The 23,424-nt window shown below is 41.8% G+C and overlaps 1 protein-coding gene across 1 annotated transcript; it reads left to right on the forward strand.

Annotated features, from left to right (window-relative positions):
* Positions 1–3,052: 3,052 nt before the first annotated feature.
* LOC306698990 (LHFPL tetraspan subfamily member 3 protein-like) lies at positions 3,053–22,010 on the forward strand (the record flags this gene model as incomplete). Its single annotated transcript, XM_079163491.1, has 3 exons — positions 3,053–3,479; positions 20,335–20,571; positions 21,994–22,010. 3 exons carry the CDS (start codon positions 3,053–3,055, stop codon positions 22,008–22,010), a joined length of 681 nt encoding a protein of 226 aa, XP_079019617.1.
* Between the last annotated feature and the right edge of the window lie 1,414 nt (positions 22,011–23,424).

The following is a 23,424-nucleotide window of genomic DNA, read 5'->3' on the forward strand; positions in this document are numbered from 1 at the left end:
AAACCATCTATTTCAAATGAACATCGTGACCACGGCACAGTCTAAACAACTGACTAACAAACTATTCATACAAAGTATAAATATTATTTTTCACCTTGTGGTTTGTGAAACATCTCACTTCCTGGGAAAGCTGACCTGAGGCCAGGCGCATAAAACCCTCAAAACACAGCAGAAACGCTGCCTGATATTACCACATCAGGACAAGAGGCTGGACAGGAACTAGCCATCTGGAATTCACTTCTTGCAAGTGAAGTTGGGATAGATAAGGGGACTGGACCACTATGAACCGGTTAAAGCATAGAGCGATCAACATGACTTATGCCAGCCTTTATTGTGGCAGCGACTGCTTTTCCTGCACTTCCTGCTTCTGGGGGTCTCACAACCTAGTTGACTTCATGGGGCCTTCGCATCTTTGAAGAAGATCCAGAAAGATGCAGAGTTGTGCTATACAAGACCTGTGGGAGATACTCGGGCCATTGGTTCTTCTGCTCAGCTGATGAGATGAGTACAAGGTCGTGGCAGGTTCTATTAAAGCGCTCACACTGGTGGTTACCTCTGCGGATGACCAAGGAAAGAGTAGCTTTTTAAAGGGATATAAGGGTTCATCCATAATAATACATCATAATTTATAAAATGGTTTATATTTTGTCGTAATAATCTAAATCTGCAAAGTAATTAATGTTGTTGAATAAATGTAATGAGTAAAAAGACTGACATTGGCTTCTAAAATATAGTGGAGTAGAAGTAGCATAAAATGACACACACCATAATACTGAATGGCCTTCAAGTAACCATGGAGTGGAATCAACACCTCTCTGACCAACAAAGCTGGACACAAGTTTCATGAAAAGTAATTGCAGAGCTGTTGTATTGGATTGCATGGATTGAATGAGATAGTAAAGGAATAATTTAAACACTGATAGTGTCAGTTTGTATTATTTTTTTAATCAAATATAGGGATATTAAAATTTCAAAGCATCATCATGATGCCTGTTTCAACACATCAAAATGATTAAATTGTTATCAAATGTCTCTTGCGTCCATATAAATATCTGGATTACACTCATACATCTGTGTGGTATGATGTATAGTGTATTGCCGCTTCTCACGATGAATAGACTCAAATCCATCTGTGCTTCAAAAATCAGTGTTGAGCTCCAACAGTAAATCCTCTGTGCAAATCCACGAGCATGGGATCATGCAGAGTAGCCAGCCGACGGATGGGGCAAAAATAAGGTCAATGCATCTGACACAGAAATAAGACCATAGATTCATTTGAAGTGCTGGAGCAGCATCTTAGTTGAATAGTCCTGATTATCCTGCAATGTGGGGAGAAATAATGCGGATTCAACACATTTAACCCACGATAAGTCATATTTTGCTCCAAAAGTGGAAAATGTAGTTTGGTTTGTTTTACAAGCAACCAAAAGTCAAAAGTTATGTGCACAGTTCCATTGGCTATATAATACGTGTAATGGTGTGCTTTAGGAGGACTATAGGCTTTGTTTGTAATGTCATTTATACAACCATAATGTTAATGTTTATTGCTCATATGATGAGCTGAGGGTGATATTCTAAAATATCTCTGCTGACCTCTTCTGGTTGCATGACAAAAATAGTTCAATTGTGCTTGTAGTGGCAGAATATAAATGTGAAGTTTGGGTAAGGAGACAAAGATTGAATATTAAAATGTTTTATGCAAGATACCATATATTCTTTGCACCGCTGTAACAATAATTGGTGTCTTATGTCCAGGCTGAGCAATTGTGTGTGCATGACAGAAAATAAACAACAATCGCTGTTACTAGAACTGGAAATGGTGGCAGAAGAAGCATTCTTCATATGATGACTGTTTCCCTTCTTGCTCCTGAGAAGCGAGAGGAAGGAGGTTTTTTTGATAACGCCTTTGTTAAGACAGTACTCATCTATTTACGTCTGCAAAAAAAAAACAAGTATTCACTGGCCAGCGTATTCATCCTGTGCCTTTTGAGGTCAGCATGAGCAGTTTCGTTTAGTGTTACATAACCTCCTGGCAGCACAGCAGCGCGCTCCGTCGTGAAGCCGAGCACAGTGTGGGCTGCGCGTCTTTAACACGTCAGGTAACAGTGACACGGGGACGACACAGATTTGCCCTGCTGAACGCCCCACGATTTGACAGACATGTAACCTCTTTGTTTGTTTTCTCTTCAGCATATTTAAGATATTTTGTCACTTTCGTCGTCGTTGTTGTTGACGCAGCGTTACCCAGAGGGTGTGCGCCTCTGTGTGCACGAATAGACACGCGCATCACGGGCTGCCTCTGCGTCTACACCGTCACTGCCCCTCCCTCACTGACTGCCGGCATCACCAGCAGCCCGGAGGGTGCTGTAATAAACCGGAGAATAAATTCCCGTTTAATGATCGTGAAAGGGGGGCGCGCGTCGTCTTTTGTGTTAATGGTAATTCTTGTTATTATGGTTGGCTGCATTCATTTGTAAGTACATGCCTATAATGTTCCGTTTGGACACGACCCCATTCAGAGACGTGGCACAAACCGCTTCTTAGTCTGTTGCTATTTTTGTATTTGTATTTGGGCTTGGGAGGATACGTGCGTATCTTATATTCTGTGGCCGCAGTCGAGGGGTGAATAATACATCTCTCTCTCTTTCGCTCGGTTTTCCAAGGGCATCCGCGAGCGGCACGGTGCGGCAGCGATGTGCACGTCTGACGGCTAGACGGAGCCAGAGGGAGGGAGCTTGTTTTCTGCCGCTGTAGTCGTTGAGTTTCCAGAGTCCTCGGTCACATCCAGGGGTTCGAGTGCTCCGCTCAAGCTGTGCCTCCTCTCGGTTCACCGCCTGCCATTTAGGATGCGACGTCAAGAGTTGATCGCGCCTGACAGATGTTGCTGTGTTGCAGTTGCACGGGCATAGTTTCTCCGCGCTTGTTCTCGTTGTGTATCTATTTTTTTCGGGGGGTTATGATTCTGTAAAACGGTTCGTGCGATAAACGCCAAGTCCTCGCTCTGTGCTCGGACAGATCGCGACGCTCATTTAAATCTTCGGGATTCCATAAAATGATACCTGGATCCACCGCATCAATGCTACCGTCTGCAGAAGCTGCGAAATTGTACCAGACCAATTACGTCCGCAACTCCAGTGTCATCGGACTTTTGTGGGCCATCTTCACCATCCTGTTCGGCATCGTTAACGTGATCATCTTCTCGCAGCCTTACTGGATCGGGGATGGCGTGGATACGCCGCAGGCCGGCTACTTCGGCCTTTTTCACTTTTGCGTCGGGGACGGCATCGCCAGGGAACTGGCCTGCCAGGGTACCTTCACTGAGTTCGCCGAAATCCCCTCCACCGCGTTCAAGGCCGCCTCCTTCTTAGTTGGAATGTCCATGATGCTGATTGTCGGCTGCATCGGCTGCTTCAGTCTCTTCTTCCTCCTCGGCACCTCCACCGTGTACAAGATCTGCGGCTGGATGCAAGCGGCATCAGGTACGTGCCTTTCAGTAGCACCTACAGCGGGATACAAGGGGCTGGAGGGGACCTTGAGAGGAGGATTTATTTATTGTCACCGTATTCACAACATGTAGGGGGGGAGCATGCCATCTACACTAAACCCAGCTAAAAGCTAATATTATCTCAAATTAAATGTTGGGTCCAAGACACACTATCTGAAGTAAGGGGCCTAATTTCTTTCTGATAAGGTCCTTGGTATGAAACGTTTTGGAAAGCCTTAAACTGGTTGATTGATCAGTTGATTAGATAAATGAATTGTCAGTGCGGGGCAGCCAAAGATAAGCAGACAGTGTCCAGGATCTCTCCTGGTGCTGTCAGCCACCACTGCTGAACAGACAGTGCTGTCCATGGTGCTGAAGTGTTGCTGAGGACATTGCTCATGACAGGTGACGTTTCTCAGCTTAATTTCCTGTATTTCAAATATCTCAATCAAATCCTGTCATATAGCATTTACAAAAATGACTGATATAAATAAACCATCTGCAACTGAAAACATTGATTATTTTTCACTTTTGAGAGCGATAGCAGCTTCCACTTAGGCCGGATACTGACTTTAATAACCAGAGCAGGTGGTGGCCATGAAGTGACCAATCCACATTAACTATAGTTTATTTGTCAATGTCATTATTCAAATCAGTTACATTGTTACATTTATTTGCAGTTTTCACTGACCTCGCAATCCTAAGTGTAATGTTTCCACATGAAAATGATCCTAGTGACTTTCACACAGTACTGTATTCCATCGGCATACTTCACTAACCAATCACACTGGCATTGGATTGATATTTGCAGATTCACTGAGTGAAGGTTTGGGACTTGGTATCAGGAGAATAAAAAGTTGTACGGGTGCATTTATTGTTCCAGTCCTGTGTTTTGAATTTTGGTGGGCAGTGGTCCACTTGTTTACATTAGGAACATGTATTGTGCCTTTTAACCAGTCTGTGCTTCATATATCGATACAGAGACGTTGGTATCTTGATGTTTATTTATCACCATGCTTCTTTGTTTGTCACCATAACCTTTTCTCCTAATAAATCACAACAACATTAGTGCACAGATGAAACCTCTGAAAAGTGCACATTTCTTTTCATTATTGGTCAAAAATGATGCTCCTGCGCATTTTTATAATATAATGCAGAATTTACAATTGCGTGACCACATCAGATATGCACTTAATGCATGACATAAGGCTGGTTTTATAGCACCTAAGAGGTTTAGCTACAATACAGCCAATTAAAATGTGAACTGTTTCGTGAATGACCTGCAGTCTATCTGCTGCCAGCAGCTGTGTGTGTGTTTGTGTGTATAGAGTTAGGGGTGTTGAGGGTGTTGAAATACTGTCGAGGTCAGCGGTTCAGCGGATGGCAGCATTTTGTCACTGCAACTGTGAGCTGATGTCATCCAGGGTGAGCGGAGGCCTCCGTCATCTGAAGGTAGTCCAGACGTTGCCAAATATCGCATCTGCTCAGCTGAACCCAGTGGTCGAAGCAGTCGGCTTCCTATTCGCAATGATCACAAATGAGGGGGGATTATTTGGACCCGCTCCAGCTCAGTGTGTTATGCTGGGCTGAATTAATGCAATAAGCCTGTTTAATGAGGAGACCGCCAGGCTTTGTGCTTCTGTAGCTAAGAGATGAAAGAGAAAGCCGAGAGGAGAGACCCTGACCACAGCAAGCTGGCGGAGATGCCTAATGAGGGAGCCTTGCTGCTTAGCACTTTCAAACTTCATCACGCTTATAGCTGAAGGTTAAACTCCCGCTGCCTTCACTGGGGAGGACAGGTGGCCCAATGGCATCTGTAATGGGCCCCTTACTGTCAGCTGATGTTTTGATAGGGAGATACAAATCATCAATATTATAGTGATAAATGACAGGCGCGTGTGTGTGTGTGTGTGCAAGACAAAAAGAAAAAGGGAATGAGAAACCACTTATTTCTGTATTGCTCCCTTTACTTAGCAACACGAGGGTATGCCACATCTCATGTCGTTTTCTCATAGAAAGGCTGCATTTCTTTCCATATATGGTTCTTTCCTCGTCTTTATTGCAAAAGTGTATGGTATGAAAAAACAGCATATAACAACACCATGCCTCACTGAGTAAAGTGCTTTTTTCCGATACATTAACTCAATATCAAGGTCATATCTGTCGGCCATGTGTAAGGATGCACCGATCCGACTTTTTCAGTCCCGAGACAAAGAGCAATACCTGGGCTTTGGGTATCAGCCGATACTTGAGCACCGATTTGATACTTGTGTTTAATTAATAAGCTGTAGGCCTCACTCAGTATCATTCCTTTATGTGTAAGGCTACAGGCCTCAATTTAATACATCTTTACAAACTTTGTAAAACAAAATGTAACAGATAAATATACAGATATGAATTAACTGATTGTTATTTCTTATTGAATAATAAATCATACACCAGCAACTTGGTAAAGAATTTAAAGTGTATACCTTTTTAATGCAGCAACAAAATGGTAAAAACTTAAACAGGAATTTAGATTCCAGTATGTAATGTATATAGTATATAAACATAATTTAATTGAATAGTTCGGCCCCATTGTCTCCGATACCCAATCCAGCTATTGGAAGTGTTGGCCCAATATCCGATATCGGTATTTGTGCATGCCCAGCAAAATATATGTAATTTAAGTGATGCCACACTCGCAGCCGCTTTCACAAATCCCCTTGGGCTGAGGTCAGAAGGTTGTGTATAAACACTTAACAACATAAAACCAATTCACACCGTCAGAGAGAGCTCCTCTCCACTGAATCAGCCTGTGAGAGCATGTGGAGCCATCTCCAGGAAAAGGTTTCCTATGAAGCTCAGGTGAAAGAAAAAAAGCTGAATGTTTGATGAGAAAGCAAACCACCAGAAAATGTTTGAACTCTTGAAATGTCTACCACAGCCAAAGAAAGCTGAGTGCAAAAATGCTCCTGTGTCCATCCTGCCCTAGATGGACTTGTATCCAATTCTTTTACCTCACCAGAGCTATTTCCGTCTGTGCATCTGTTCATGGCATGCAGATGTAAGCATTTGTTTGTTTCCCGCTTAACCGAGCTCAGCGAGATGCATGACGCACCAGCTCCTTTACCTTATCTCTTTCTGTTACTTCCACACAATTTCCCCCTTCTGTGCATCTCATCTATAGTTTCTCCTGCTCATTTTGACCTCGCCGTATTTCCAATTCCACTCTCTTTTCATACCTTTTCTTTCCCTCAACTCCCCTCTCCGCCCCGTCTTTTCTCTTAATGACCCTGTTCCAGTGGGTACAGTATGTGCTGTCCATTTCTGTCTCCATCCTCTCTGTCCTGTAGCTGCAGTTTTTCAGGGGTCTGCACGCCAATTAACTAAGAAGACTTTGAGGTCAATGATAATTACTTCTCAGTCTTATACCCCGTCTGCATACTCTATAATGTCGTCTGCCAGCCTTTTTCTATATTCGTAGGATTCTGTTTCTTCTCAAAAACACATTAGTCATACCTGTGAAAAAGCAAGATTTAGGCTTTTAAAGTCAGTTTTAGAATCCTCTACATCCTCTGCTTCTTTGTTGATGATTTTGGTTGATACTTTAGAACATTTAGAACATTTGCATGGGTTTCTCTGATATATTTAAACATAAACATCCGTCTGATGGGCTGCTCTTGGCAAGTCTATTTCCGATTAACCCTTTGATGCAAAACTGATGGTAGTTTTTAAATAGATACACTTATGTGATTCATTTCATGGCGTGAGGGTCTAATGCTTTAACTCATTGTATTGTACAAGTATAAGATTCATTAGTATGGTCAATTAAATGACAATTGGTTTGTCAGAAAGTGCTGAAAATTCAAATTCAAATTACGCGTTTTGTCCGACAAACAGTTTGAAACCAAAAGATATTCTGTTTACTCTCACATAAGACAAATCCTTCACAATTGAGAAGCTGTAGTTAGAGAGTATTTGGCATTTTTGCTTTAAAAATGTATCAATTAAGACCAGTAATCACTGCTCTGACCTACTGACATTGGACTAATCTTGTGAATTGAGCTACTAGGCTGCTCTCAGTCAACGTTCAAACTGCATCCATTTTTTTTAAAGTAAAGAAAAAGTACAATTACACTATAAGTTCTTTTCATTGCATGTGTATGAAATAAATGAGTGAATATATACGTGTGTGTGTGTGTACCAGTATGCTAAGACGGCAAATAGAGCCTTCAGTTAAAATTGTCATTAGATAAAGGTGGATCAAACAGTAGGGATCAACAGAACACAACCTTGAACCTGAATTGCCTGACAGTGGTGAGAAAGGACATGTGGGGAGATAAAGGGAAAAACAGAGATGACAATACAGAGAAAAAGAACTGTGAGATAACATATGAGACAGAAGTACAAGGTCTGTGGGCACACAGACAGAGTAGATCAGATAAAAGAGCTCAGAGAAGACTTTGGATGACCTCTTTCTTTCTCTTTGTTTTGTTATCGCTGTTTCTGTAGCTGGCTATCACTCCCATGGTCCATTAGCCCCATTGAGAGGCTTGTTCTGAGAGGACCATTAAAGCCTAGTTGAATGCAGAGGTGGAAAGTGGTGGAGCTCAGCACGGAGCCGCTGTCATAGAGCTGCACTTCTCACTGCAGCAGGTTACCAGAAAAGTGTGTTTCGGCTCTCCAGAGTTCATGCTGCAAGTGAGCACTTTTGTCTGGAAACCCTATCTGACCCTTAAAAGCAGATTAGTGCTTGTCTGAGGAGAGTCTTGCTTTGCTTTGTGTGTATGTGTGCCTGCTTCAAATAGCAACATTCAGTTTTTTCGGGAGAGATAGTAGATGCACATCCTTTGTCTGCATGCTAATACGTGACCATCAGTGCCCAGGGCTTAATTAACTTTTTTGACAACGTGCATTTTTGTTGAATTACTTCCTCAAGTTAGCAATCCCAAACAACTTTATGCTACAGTAAAAATTAGCATATACATTAAACACATTTCTAATGAAATGCATAAAAAAAGTTGACTTCAATTTAATTAAGTGCTGTTAAGCTTTGCCCATAGTTGCTATAATCCCAAAGTAGTGAACAAAGAAAATATTTGTCCAAAACAAATATATATTAACTCGGAGCACAATAGGTCATCTGCAGCTTTTTTGTCATTCATCCTTGAATGAGCTTCTGCATCTTAACTGCATCGAGTTTACTCACTTGATCTCAGTGTGACCGATCGCAGCTGTACCTCAACTGTTTACCCGTAAGATTTAAATTCACACTGCGCTGCTCCATCAATGCCAGAATTATTATCTATCCATAGTTCAAAGGTTTGACTTTGTGGAGTAATTTGAGGGACAAAGCTGAATTCATAATATTAGTAACTTAAGAAAGCAATGTAATGGAAATAAGGTTAAGTGAATGGATAATGGGAGAAATAAACCAGTGACTACCGATCAACACTGCTGAAAATTTTCTATTTTCAGCAAATGAAAAAATAATGGTCAGATTTTGCTCTTTGAGGCCTACCCCCATCCCTGATTTTATCAATAAATTAGGTGTGGTTTTTCAAATTAACTTCATACGTGCGCTCTCTACAGTCTGTGTAGTGTGAATATGTCCAATTGTATGAATGGACGATGTCCTGAAACCTTCATGAATGCTACACTGGAACGTCTAAACCGCAGCCTGTGACGGGAGGAACGTCTTGTTATTCTAAAGCAGTCTGTGAAAGTTCGGGGGCTGCCAGTTACCAACATCAAGTTTGATGGATGCAGTCACTCGTGTTGCTGCAGCTGCGTAGAGTAAGGAGTAATGTCTCTCTGCAGCAGATCAAGTCAGATTCCCAGTAGGGGCAGAAATATGTAACGCCAGATAGTGAAACAACATGGGAGAGTGTTGTGCTGTTATTGAGGTCATCAGTGCTTTTAATACTAAGAAAGAAACCTGGTTCTGTGCCTCTTTTTGTCTATGAGAGAATTAGAAACCGGGCTCATATTGATGTGAGTGACACAACAAACAAGAATGATTTTAAAGCAACACAAATATGAATACTCTGCAGTTACTCTCAGGGAGAGGGATAGACTGCGGAAGGAGGTTGAGGGAGGAAGGGATGGAGGTCGTTGGATGAAGGGGGTATAGGGTAAGGGACGAGGCGATGCGGGTTGTGGTTGGAAGGATGGGGAGGAGAAAGGGACGTTGAAACTGAGTCAATGAGGAAGTAAGTGGGTCGGTTGTGCTTAAATATATTTGTGCGTATAGGAAATTAGATGTGTTAGGGGCGTGGTCTTTGTTGCCAAAATTCAGAAATCTTTGGCTGAAATCCACACTGGTCGTCTGGGGTGTACACATGGAAGTGGAAGTCAGATGGTAAAGAGAAGTGATGGCAACTGGTCCGGGATAATTGCAGAGCCGATCTGTATTCTCGCTGGGTCTTTTCAGAGCTGGAACTGAATGTGCTGACCCGCAACCTTTTCTCAATCAAATCAACCGAATGCACAACACTCGCCTTGTGCACTAATCCACACATGGGCACCTTCGCCCAGATAGGCGAGATAGTGATGATCTGTCGAGTACACACTCATCGCTGCGACTCTCTTTGACTCTATTTATCCCGTCTCACCTGATCCGCGGTCTCATTTGCAATCACGAAACGGAGAACGATCAATCACGCTTACTTGCCAGTTTTTCCTCGTGTCCACACAGGTAATGTGTTTTCAAATCACCCGCATTAACAGCCTTCCACTGCTGCGTTTTTGTAATTAGAAAAACATACAGCATGTTGAACCATCTAATTATAGCCAGCGGGAGGCATCGGGGAAACATCACCCATGAAGCTCACAGTCGCTGCTGATGGTGGACAGCAGGAGGAGAGGATGGATGATGGATCTCTACACACACACACACACACACACACACACACACGCCGCACCATCATACATATTGCACCCACACAAGCACAAGTCCATTTACATGCATGTACTCTCCATGTTTTTCTTTCCAGTAATCACATACCATAGCTTTCTAACACAGCAAGAGATTCCGCTGGATGGCAATGTGCTGCTGCTTTAAGAAGCCTGAGATCGCGTTTTTTGGACATTAAACCGTACAAATCAATGCTAATTAATGAGCCCGCACTTTGTGAGTTTGGGTGTAGCGCGGTGGAATACAAACTCTAAATGCCAGCCAACCCGTCACCGTGACTCCCCTGTGTTTTGTGTCCCTGTAGCCCTGCAGGGTGTGCACTATAGATTTGAGTTAATCCCTGTGATCTCAGAAGTGGCCTGCATGGCTCGGGCCAGAGCTCCGGCTGGGGAGGCTGTTGATTTATTCCACAGGCGGGAGGGATGAGATGGGGAGCCAAGGACACTGTGACCCACGAAAAAAAAAAAACTTGTTTAATGCTGCAGTGACAGTAATGCACATGTTCCTGTATGCACAGATTTGAAAAGTAACTACATTTAACTACGAAGTATAGTCCTACTTCCCTACATTTCAGAGGGCAATGTATTTTTCATCCCCATTTATTTAACACAGCTTACTGCTCATTTCAAAGATTTTAAATATAACACATGTGATCAGTTTATAGAACATTACATTGTTGATTAAACCTGCCAAAAGTATATGAAACATTTCAACGACAACAACGTACTGTTTACATTTCAATGTGTCAACGATAATGATCCAATAATATCACTGACAGGGGCCATTCTGCTTAATGAGTACTTGAACTTTTGCTACTTAAAGTCAATTTGGTTGCTAATACTATAATATCTACTAATAATAATTATTATAACACTACATTTCATTTAAGTAAACGTCTGTATTTTTAGGGGGGTGTTGCTACTTTTACTTGAATAATGTGAATACTTCTTCTACATTCATTTCTGTCAGCTACAGTAGTTTGTAGTCAGTCATTCCTCCTGATGCAACTTAAAGAAATGCACAGGAATGCACCACTGTTTTTGTTTTGTTGTTTGTCATTTCTATCTTCTGCAGCAAATTGTTCACAACTGCATGTGTTGCACAATGACAACAAATTATCCTTGAATCGTTATGTTAGAAAGTGTTTTCTGGAGGGAGCATTTATGAAATCTTGCATTTGAACTACATTTCTTCATTTTGTATTTTTATACATATTCACTGAAAATGTTGCTCCATCGTTGGTGCTTTGCCGCAGCCTTGCAGTACGTCCTAAGAGAGAACTGCCCAAGCCGCGGCTGTTTCCCTCCATCTTCCCTAAACCGGTTGCCAAGCCAGTATTTTCATAGATAATTCAAAGATCTCTTTTGATCCCCATTGCCCTTGCCAATCTTTATCCTCTGTGGAGGTATACGCTGCATCTAGACCTGTTACATAAGCCCCCCCCCCCCCCCCCAGTCTGCTCACTGCGGTTTACGCTGCACTCCTCCCTCAAATCCTCTCCCCCTTCCTCCACCCTTCGCATCCCCACCTCTGCTTTAACCTGAAGTGCTACATTTATTGAAGAGGCACATGTCTCACTCTTGTGTCGGCCTTATATCACTTGAGATGTAGTCACTCGATAATTTCAGAGCACACCGTGTCCCTCCTACTACATGTCCCGCTCCTCCTGGAGACATTTGCAGCTTGTTCTCCTTTCTAGCGCCAACTTCAATCAATGTGTAACAGCGAGGCGCCGTCTCACCGGATGGTCTGTGTGGACATTAAGAGTCGGAGCACACACACGCTGTCTATACTGAATATACACCATTTGGCCAAAGTCGGCATGATTTTAAAAAGAAAGAAACAAAGCTTCTACTGTAAAGATGACACGTCAAGGAAGATGAGATAGACCAATAGATGAGGCAAACAGACAGACAGATGGCGTTAGAGATGTATCCTAGCAACTACTTTTCTCTTTTTTTTGGATCAGGACACTTGTTCTGAAGAAAATTACATTTCTAAAGATTTCCTTCTTGCTGTGTTTTATTCCCTATTGTAAACAGTGAGAGCGCTTCACGCAGCCTACAGGTACGCTAAGACATGCAACACGTGCATGTGGGAAGAATATTTGCAGCAATGCAAGATGGTTTAAAAGTTTTTACAAGACTTGTCCCGGCAAAGAACACGGATGATTTGATGAAATAAGCCTTTTTGTTGCTCCTCCTAATCCTTTCAACTGAATTGATAGGTAAGCTGTGGGCATTATGTGCTCGTTGTGCAGAAAATTGCTGAAGATGTTGACAGCGCGGGATGCAGAGGATGCCCGGAAGCTTCTTGCTCCCCTCCAGCTAACACCGAGTTTTGCCAGCAACTGAAGCAGAAATAGATTTGGACTGCGGACAGCTCATCTCAAGAAGCATGATCCTCATCTCAGGGGAGATAGTTGGAGTCAGTTTTAAAAGTTGATCTTCCTCCACTTTCCACCGTATTGCTGACACTTAGAAAATATTCTTTTTAGAGAACTGTTTTAAATTTGTGGCCAGTCAGCTGTCCAAACAAACGTTTTTCTCCTGTCTATGCTGTGTGAAACTATGAAACTAACTTGTATATATTTCTCATTATTATTATCATTTTAATTTGTGTGTGTTACAACACTAACAAAGTAACACAGGAGACGGTTTCTATAGCTCACATGCACAACCCTCTTTCTTTCTTTTCTTACAACCCCATACACCCGGGAGAAGCAGACTTCAGTGGTGACACATTTTCACACTCCATTTAGTTCCACTATATAGATCATACCCTCTTAATTGCCCCATTTATCTGAATGCAATTACGATACATCACTGTCATTGTCTTTGGCCGTCTTCCTTTGGTCCTCATTGACTTGGCTTTGGAGCCAGTGTGAAGAAGAGGAGGTTGATGCTGCCCACGCTTCATTAGAGTCTGTACTGGCCATGGGAAAGATCAGATTAATCAGTCTCATTTTACGCCCTCTCCCATGACTACGTAAACCTAACAGAAGTAGCTCTCTAGCTGAAGCAGGAACCTTATTTGCTACATTGAGTTATGAGACTTATATAAGGAAGGGCAATCGTAGGCATGATTATGGAAGCCAACATAATACACAGCCTGCAAAATGCAAACAGAAGAATACCAGAAACACTGGGGAGCCTATAGAGCGTGAAGCACGTTGAAATGAGGATGGAAAAGGACAGGCTCCCTTGGTAGCAGAGAAAGATGAAAAGAATGCAGTCACTCCTAAATTGGGTGAAAAGTAATTTGTTATGTACGGACAGTATAGCAAAAACCTAAAGTTTGATATGAAACTGCGATAAAACGTCCAACTAGCTCAGGTCCTTTGGAGATAGTCCTTTGACTTTAGGCTTTTTCTCCCGCTCCCACCTTCCTCTCACAGTGTGGCGTTTGGGCTGCCTGTCTCCCGTCTCAGCAACATGAGTCATCCAAGCACCTAGCCAGGCTGTCACACTGTGCCTCAGCACTGGCAGGAGTCTCACTCTGCCTGGAGCTCAATGCTGGTGAGAGCAACGCAGACAACAGGCTCATCGGGGATGAACCGTGTCTTTAGGGGTTGCAGATTACATTACTAACTAATGAAGAACAGCCACAAGCTGTTATTTTGTTCTGTTTGGATGTGAGTCATAATAATTTATTTTTGTGTCTCATGAAAGATACATAAAAGACTGCACAAGGAACCCTTTGGACTGAGCAAGTAAGACTTCGCCCACATTCAGATCACTATTTCACCTGTGGGAGTGTAACATTAGCTCTTACATTAAAGCAAACTTTTGCATATTCATGGGTAAACCCCAATGGGATAAACACTCTAAGATGTTCCCAGAGCGTCTGTGCCGATTTTCTTTTCTGAGCCGACTTTTAGTTTTTACCTTAAATGCTACTTTGCCAGCCGTGGGCTCATTCACCAAAGAGCCTGACAGTTCAGTAAACACACTCTTTTGTTCACCAGCACCGATATTTGTCACTCTGAGCAGTGACAAATGATCCTCAGCACTTGAGTCACTGAGTGAATTTTACTCAGAGGGGCATGTTTACCAGTATATCTGTGCATGTGTGTGTGTGTGTCTGTGTGTGTGTGTGTGTGTGTGTGTGTGTGTGCAAGACACATTGTGAGATAGAGCAGTTTGGGATGTGTAATTCAGTTTGCCACAGCTAGAGAAGAGAATATGCGATCCACAAAGGACTGTGGGAGTTAAAAAAGAGCAAATCCCTTTTCATGGCTGCTTAGATGCACTGCAGATGTGTAAGTGATAGAAATAACTGTGTATTTCCATCTACCACCCAGTGCAATCAATGACATGCTGAAACACACTCAGCAGAATTGCAACTGCATTGACAGTGTTGTTGTAAAACATGAGCCAGATGCTATGGAGATAGATTAAACCCTTGTATTTCAAATGCAGTGTACAGTATATGTGATTCATTTCTCTTTGTCTGCAAAGAAGAAATGCAAATCCTATCAAGCTGCTGCTTTGGTGGTCACATTGGACCTCCGGTCACCAACACTACTTGCAAATGACACGCAGAGATTATAGGAGGCAATGGGATTCATTCGGCATCGATGGGATTTAGTTGTCTCTTTGGGAAAAAGCTAATGAGGCTTCTGACAGATCTGCTGCCAACGTACCATTCTGTACCATCTGCTGGTCTGCCCTCAGACTCTCCTGTAGAGCTGTTTGCACCTAATCTGCCCTACCTACAGTCCCCTTACAAAAGAGTTTCCACTCACATGGTCCCAGTGTTCCCAAGGAGAGAAAGAGACAAACGCAGAGAGGTGCGCGGCAAAGAGAAACGCTCAGTAAATGTGGAGAATAGCTTCGCTGAGGGGCTCCAGCCTATAGCCACTGCTCCTGACGTTAGCTCGGTGCCGGGTGCTTGCTGGCGGCCACACACGGGGCTGGAGCACGGCACCCTACATGGGCACCACCTCTCTCTTCTCTCTCCGTATCTCTGGCTCATCATAATCTGTCTCTCCTCTCGCTGCGCCTGTCTGCTGATCTCCAGAGAGAGAGAGCAGGAAAGAGACGGAGAGAAGGGCAAAGCCGAAAGGGTAGGATGATGCCGTCAGTTATTGTCTCGTCTCGGCTCCGACTGACAGCTGCGTTCTGTCAGGTGTGCTGCTATTTCTGTTGCCAGGATTTGGAGCACACCATTTATGACTGCAGCATGAAGTTCTGCTCCTCTGCAGTGTGAGTGGGTGAGCCCACTCACCCACAATTCATTTTCCGTTGATCACTTTATCGACTAATCATTTCTGATGAGCACAGAGGACATATGCACACACTCCCTCCGCCTGACTAATGTACTTTCATGTCGGGCACTGATTTGTTACAATTACCAGAATGACTTGTATGAGGTGCAACAAGGGTACAAGCAAAATCTGTTATTTACTGCGTTATGACGAGAGCTCTTTCATTTATTACAACTGGTTTTGGTACGAAATCAATGATTTTTAAAGAAGCCAAACGTCCTGACTCTGAGGAGCTAACAACATGATGTTGTTTACAAATGTTCTGTAGTGGTTTTTTTGATGACTGATGACACAAAGCCATATTTGGCTTGTTAACTGTGGTAATAAGAAAAACACCATGCAAGAAAATTGGCCCATCAATGCTGCTTATAACAGATATGTGTAATTTGCTGAATATGTTCTTTAATGTATTTATTTAGTATTGATTGGCAATTTGCATCTATGTTGATTTTTCTACTTTCGCTATACAGTAGTATATCCCTACTGGTATTTTAATTTCTGCCCCAGAGGATATTTAATATACTATCTCGATGCTATTTATGTATTCAGAATTCCCATATGCAGAAGAGTATTTTAAATATTTAAACACATAGGAATGCCATGCTGCTTGAACTAGAATATGATATTAAATTAAAGGTTTTTTGATTCCCTCTGTAAGTGTGAAAACCTAATGTGAACCATTCTTCCTTCTATAGTTTTGAATTTTCATTATGCTCCTCATTATGTAAGTGGATGCTGGAACCGGCCTGCTGGGCTGCGTTGTGTGGTTATGGATTAGTTGACTCCAGGCTTACTGTAACAGTGTTTAGAGGGGACATGTGCTCCTCCTCTACCCACGAGCTGTTTCTGGGAACAGGAGCAGCATATGTGGCATAATCCTGGCCTGTGCATTCCTCAGAGATGTCCGTCTGCAGAAACAGGCGTAGATGATTTATAGCATTCGTGACTGTGACAGATTTTTCTTCGACTCTCGTATCTCTTGCTCTCCGTCCCCTGATGCTATCAGCATTCGTCGGTGCACAACTGTTTTATTCTTCTTTATCCAGCACTCTCAGTCTCTTTCTCTTTCACCTGCCCCAGAGCAGTGTGCGCCTCTTCTCTCTCCTCCTGAGTGTCAATGTAATATTCATGACGGCGCTGAACCGAGCCGAATGCGTGCCGGAGATATACCCAGAAGGATCTGGAAAAGCTTTTGTTACCTTTGTAGTAAATGCTTCATGAGGGAGAGAGAAAATAATTGTGTATCGACAATATATAAATATCAAATGGCATTTGGTCTGCCATGGCACTCTTTCTGTTCAGTGAAAGCTGTTACATAAAACCCCATGATCTGCTTAGCATGTATGCTGTAAGGGAGAAGCACGGTTGGTAGAATCTCATTCGTCCGAGTTGAAATAGTTATTTGTTATCAACTCACCACTATTCAAGATTGCCCATTCCCCAAATTGCCACTGGAGGACAGCTTCACCCTTAGGTCACCCGATGACATAACAGATGACTGATGAGTTCAGCTTTTCAGAACCACCTCAGGCTGGACAGCTCCCCCCCAAAGAGCTATATCACAGTCAGTTCTATTATAATGTTATCTTTGTTAAAAACGTGTTATTGTTTTACTTGATCTCATATTCATATTAGTGTATTTGCATAGATTTTATTTAGCAGGTGTAGTTATTTTGTTTGAACCTGGCATTTCGGCATAGTTGCAGATCAAGATTAAGGTGAAGTGAAGATGAAGTTATCGGTAGTGAATAATATTATACTATTTGATTTAGATTCCAGCAGTGGCTGCGTAGGATTGTTTCTGACTCATGTGATCCAAACATTTCCAACAACAATACAACAACTATGCAGTTAAAGTGAAAAAGTCAAAATTTGAAAAAATATAGATTTAATCATTTCCTAAATTCATATATTTTTTATCTAACAAAATATTTTTGGTTCAATCCATATTTGTTGGCATTTAGCCTTTAAATAAAAACATTTTCACTGCACACAACGGGAGGAACGCACAATAAATCAACGTTATATTCATATTCACTACAAGTAATGCAGGTTTAGACAGAAAACTTTTAGTATGAAATTAAACAATAGAATCCTAAAACCAAAACTACATCAGTGCAGATTTGCAGATTTGTTTCTACTTGCAGCTATGGTGGACGTTAAAAATGTTGGTTTGTAGGTTACAGAGAGTCATAATTCAAGGACAAACCAAGGCAGCTTTGTTTCCTTTCACACTGAAGTTGAGCACAGCTATTGTTATAGTGTTAACTGTTTGTCAAATGCCTTCTATTGCTGAATAAACCAGGGTCAGACATTGAGGAAAAACACAAGGGCTTTCTCTTGAATATATTCTGGTTTTACAGAGAAGATTATTAAAAGGTGACACATTTTTGTAAATGTATTGTCAAATCAGGACCTGCTCTGCAGTCAACTGCTGTTTATGTCAGTGGAGACTTGTTAGCGAGATGTGGACAGGCAAACAGATTTGGTTTCATTTGATGCAGGTAGAAGTGGACCTGTTCGCTGTCACTTGTCACAATGTGCGTCACAGCCTCAGTGACACTCACACAGGAGCTGAATCATGTACTGGACTCTGGAGGACGTTTCACAGGCTGTGGCGCTATAAAGCGCTTGGCTGGGCTGAGTGACATCAGGCGAAGCCCTATCAGAACCTGTCAACGCCAAGTTCATTCTTTCTTGAGTGAAAAGGGTCTGTCGTTTGACTCAATGGAGACGGCAACAACTCTAGTCCTGTCATAAAACCAGGGCTGTAGTTCAACCTTAATGTTACTGTGACAGGAGATGACAATGATTTATGTTTCTTACTCACATGCTGTTTGCTCTCATAGCGACGTAAAAGAACATTTTCTGTTCCAAATGGCAAAGAAATTAGGAGTGTAAGAAAATATTGATTTACTTCAAATGTCACGGTATGGTTTTTTTGTGGTACTGTATCGATGCTGAACTCAATTTTTGCGATTAGCTATAGAGAATGAAGGCTTCTGTAACATGGTGAAAGCAATGCAGCGTCATCTTCATACGATCCTAAAATTAGATTTAAAAACTTGCACACAGTATCGCAATATATGGAAATATATTGAAGCATAACTCCCATTTCATCCTACGTATTGTATCGCCAGATTCTTGCCAATACACAGCCCTAATGGAAATGCTTGAAGTGGAATATTTCACTGCAGTACTCTTCCCTCTGTCCATCTGAGCCTGAATAAGTCGTTGCTTTCTGAACCTCTGTGTGCATATGAATTTGCTACGACAGTTAGAGCCATGGGGGGAAGGTAGAGGAGGAGTCGAGAGGATACTCTGCTCTGTTAGGTATGCAGTTTGTCTGCCGCATGTATTGCTCTGTAATTTCCCTCTTACTTACTTTCGCTCACTGAAATGTCTCTCAACACCTCCTGACGTCTTTCGGCACGATTAAAGACTGCAGCGTTACTGTAACAAACTGCAGTGTGTGAGCGCTTTCATGCGTATGTGTGGGCTGCTTGTGTATGCATACAAAAAGAGAGAATATGGTTCTCGGTTTTGGTTGTAAGACTGTGCTGAAGCCAGAAAGAAGATACAAATGAGGTCAATAATACGCAAGTTAAATACACACACATTTCTGTTTCAAAACGTATGCCAAGATGAGCAACATGCGGGTCCTTAAAAATGCAGATTACATGATTAGTAGACTAGAATAAAGTACAAAAGCCAAAATCCAGTATGCAAACAAGCACCATTCAGGGAGGAAACATTGCAAGCAAGTGTTTGGGGGGGATAAAGAAGTGGGAAGTGTTGCTCTATTAATAATGTGCAATGCACTGGGGATAATTGTGCAGTCAGCTTCTTTTTCCAGGTCATCTGCTGTTCTGCTGCAACATCACCTCAAAGGAGAACCTAATCCAAATTGAAGATGAGAGAGATTTTACCCCTCGGGCAAAAACTGAGAATGAGGAGAGCTTAGTTGAAAATCTAAAGAGTAAGAGAAAAGGCTGCAAGAGCTTTCGGGGGCTTTCATTTTTTCTTGCGCTATTCTGCCGCAGCATCACCTCAGAGAAGAATCTCTTTTAAACAGAAGACCCAAATTGCAGATGAGAGAGATTGTGCCCTTTGGGCAAATACTGAGAATGAGAAGCAGCGAGTTAAATCTAATATTACCACTATTTATAATACAGGAGGTGGAGAGACATCCGTGAGATGTTGTAATAAAACAAGTAAACTATGTGAATGTGAGTAAATCCCAGGCAGTTTTTCAGGACATTTCATATAATCAGAACAGCTACACGTTCTTATAATCTCTTGCTGCTTTTGTGTCCAGCTTTGACTGTTGCTGCAGTTGTTTACTGCTGTTTTTTACGGCTCTTCCACTTGCACTCATTGTGTCTAGACACCTCCCACCTAAGGGAGGGAATGAAAATGAATGTGATAAATGCAATAGAAACGCAGCAAAATTGCCAGAGAGGAGAATATTCGGCCATATACTTCTTTATTTCTCATTTCCCCTCAAAATCTCATTATCCTTGATTATCCACTTATTAAACTGCACTTTCCTCCCCAAACTCATTTTTGTTCTGCTCATACCTTTTGTTCCTCCTCCCTCTCTTTCATCCACCTTTCCTCCTGATGTTGCCCACTCTCTTGTCCTTCTTTAACCCTTTCTTCCCCCTCTCTGTCTCTCACTAGGTGTCTGTCTGGTGCTGGGTTGCATGATCTACCCTGATGGTTGGGACAGTGACGAGGTTCGGCGAATGTGCGGAGAGCAGACAGACAAGTACAGCCTGGGGGCCTGCTCAGTGCGTTGGGCCTACATCTTGGCTATTATGGGCATCCTGGACGCTCTCATCCTCTCCTTCCTGGCCTTTGTCCTGGGGAACCGGCAAGACGGACTCATGACAGAAGAGCTGCTGGCTGAGAGCAAGGGTGAGAATATCTAATCTGATCAAATGTGATATTTTATTGATCTCTTTTGGGAAATTCACTCTTCGCCCGTGCACCGTGCTGGAAGTCAGAGCTGAGTTCACAGTAGCACTCCAGGAGTATGTTGGGATGTAATAAATCATTTATTTTGGGTGTAGGACAGCTTCTTTAATCATTAGGTTACCTTTCTCATAAAAGTTAATTAAGTGAAATCATAAATATATCTCCACAATTATCACACACACAGTAAATGTATCTAGAGTGTTCACACACAGATAGTGAAAAAACATATACTAGTCTGGCAAACTTTATTATATGAGGTTTGTTTATGAGATCTGAAAGTAAAGTGTTGATGTAATGAGCTTTTGATAGAACCTCTATAAAAGCAAACTAAATTCAGGAGGCTATAAATGAATTTCAATATAACCAAGAGGACTGCATCTTCAACTAGATGCCATCCCAAATAAGTTAACAAACTGCCTTCCTGGTCTTTTGTTTAACACCCTTAAAATTACATTAGTTTATGTTATCTCTAACCATAACTCTTGCAAGTCACATATTTGCTCCTTGACTATGACTGCACAATGATCCAAATACTATCTGAGACTCCCTACCACCCTCACGCCTCACTTTCCCACCAAAGGTCTACCATACACTCAGGGGATGTGATGATTTAGTCATGGTAATGGACTGGCCTATACGCTGGTGTCCATGCATACGTAATGTCTGCATTACTATCAAGCATGAGTCCAGGTATGTCTCCCAGTGGGAAATGGGATTAGTTTGTCTGTGCACTGTAGTTAGTAAAGGAACCAGACAGGCATGGCCAACCAACAAGCCATTAAACAATTATATGGAAAAGAATGAAAATGAAGGAGAGAGAAGGGAAAAAAAGCCGATATTTTAAAGCGGCAGAAGACGCTTTGAATACCACTTTCTTATTATGATAGAAGTAACCATGTCACATGATCATGGTGTTATGTTTAATCATCTGTGCATGTAGCTGGCAATATCAGTCACACAAGCAGCAGATGAGATAAGTGCAATTTTTATTTTCTTGTCTCAAACTACCTTCAAATGACAAATATGAGCTAGGGAGACAAGATGAAAGATCTCAAGACAATCTCGCAGTAAAAGAACACTTGAATGGGATTATCTGTAGCTTTACCTTTCAATAAACAGCCTCACTTTGTACTGATGTAGCACTCCTACCATTTATGAATAATTCATAGCAGCTCAATAGTCTTTTATCTATCAGCTCATCCCTGGTGCCATCTACTGGTGTTTGTGTGCAATATAACCATATAAGTCATTGTGAGGGATGCATGAGTTTGGCATGTGTGAACGTGGGAGTCTAATAATAGCATGACCTTGAGAAACTGTTGTGGCAGTTTTATGTTTTACTCAGTGTTTTTGTTTTTGCAGAGGGAGGCAACGCCTAACCAAATCTTTCGGTAAGTATCTTGAACATCTATGTACAACAATCATTGTATGGCATTATGTAAGCCATCATGCACATTGTGATTGTACATCCGTGTAATGCAAATACATTTTACAATCTACGCTAGTCCTCATTCTTTGCCTCCTGTAGCCCCCATTAGCAAGCAGTGATGATACATTATTTAAGTAAAAGCAGCAATACCACAATGAAAAAAAACCTCTGTTACAAATAAAGGTCCTTAATTCTAAATCTTAGTGAAGTAAAAGTACAGTATGAGATATGTGCAATTTCCTTTGGTACTTAAAGTACTTAAAGGCCCGTTTCTGTGTCATATTATATCATTATTGTTGATGTATTACTTTGTAGGAGGCATTTTAATGTCTTAGCTGGTTGATGTTGAGTTAATTTTATTAACTTTAAACTGTTGGTTTGCTTAATCTAAAATAATCTAAATAAACAATGTCAAATTACAGTGTATGAGCTCATCACGAATTTAGTCTGTAAAAAATAGCCTTTGTGACATTATATTACAATATTTATTACATTATTACATTATTAGATTGTTTATAGTAGAAGTTTGAAGTAGCATGACGTAAAGTACAAGGACTTTAAAATTGTACTGAATTGCTTTATACTATACTTAAACTTTCCACCACTGCCTTCAGGACATACAAACACACTCTCTCTCTCTCTCTCTCTCTCTCTCTCTCTCTCTCTCTCTCTCTCTCTCTCTCTCTCTCTCTCTCTCTCTCTCTCTCTCTCTCTCTCTCTCTCTCTCTAAGGTTCCTACATTTCTGTTTTCATGAAGTACCAGTCAACCCTCAACATCAGCTTGGAGGAGGGAGGCCATCCAGGTCTGCGAAGGAGAGGAATACTATGGAAACAGCCAGCCTGCCTTTCACATTTTCCTGCCAAAACCCCCAGTGTAGCCTACCATCAATGCCCATCCATTTTGCTTGCAGTCCCCAAATCCTCCCAGCATTAAGATGGAGACCAATCATCCCAATGTGTCTACAGACCTCACCCTTCAACAACATTGAATAGACCATGGCAGGGGCAGAGACTGTTATTCCGTTGAGAAATGTATGGACTACCCACTACCTACCCGAGAAGGCACAGGGTTGACATTGTACACCTGCAGTATATGAGCACAGACACAAACACACACACGCACGCACGCACGCACCAACTCTCTCATATGCACAAACACGACTCAACACACAGATATTCAAACAAAACATTTACATACTCTGTAATTACAAGTATTAAACTATGTTAACACTTAGCTGTGTGTACCACCGTCAGAATGTGTGTCATGTTTTATTTGTGAAAAGAAGAAACTGCTCACTTTTAGATTATATCGGGTTGACGTAAATCTGTTGTGTTTCATTTGTAAAAGTTTGACAATGAAATGA

The sequence above is a fragment of the Pholis gunnellus genome (assembly GCF_910591455.1).
Source record: "Pholis gunnellus genome assembly, chromosome: 7".
In the NCBI taxonomy this organism is placed as follows: Eukaryota; Metazoa; Chordata; class Actinopteri; order Perciformes; family Pholidae; genus Pholis; species Pholis gunnellus.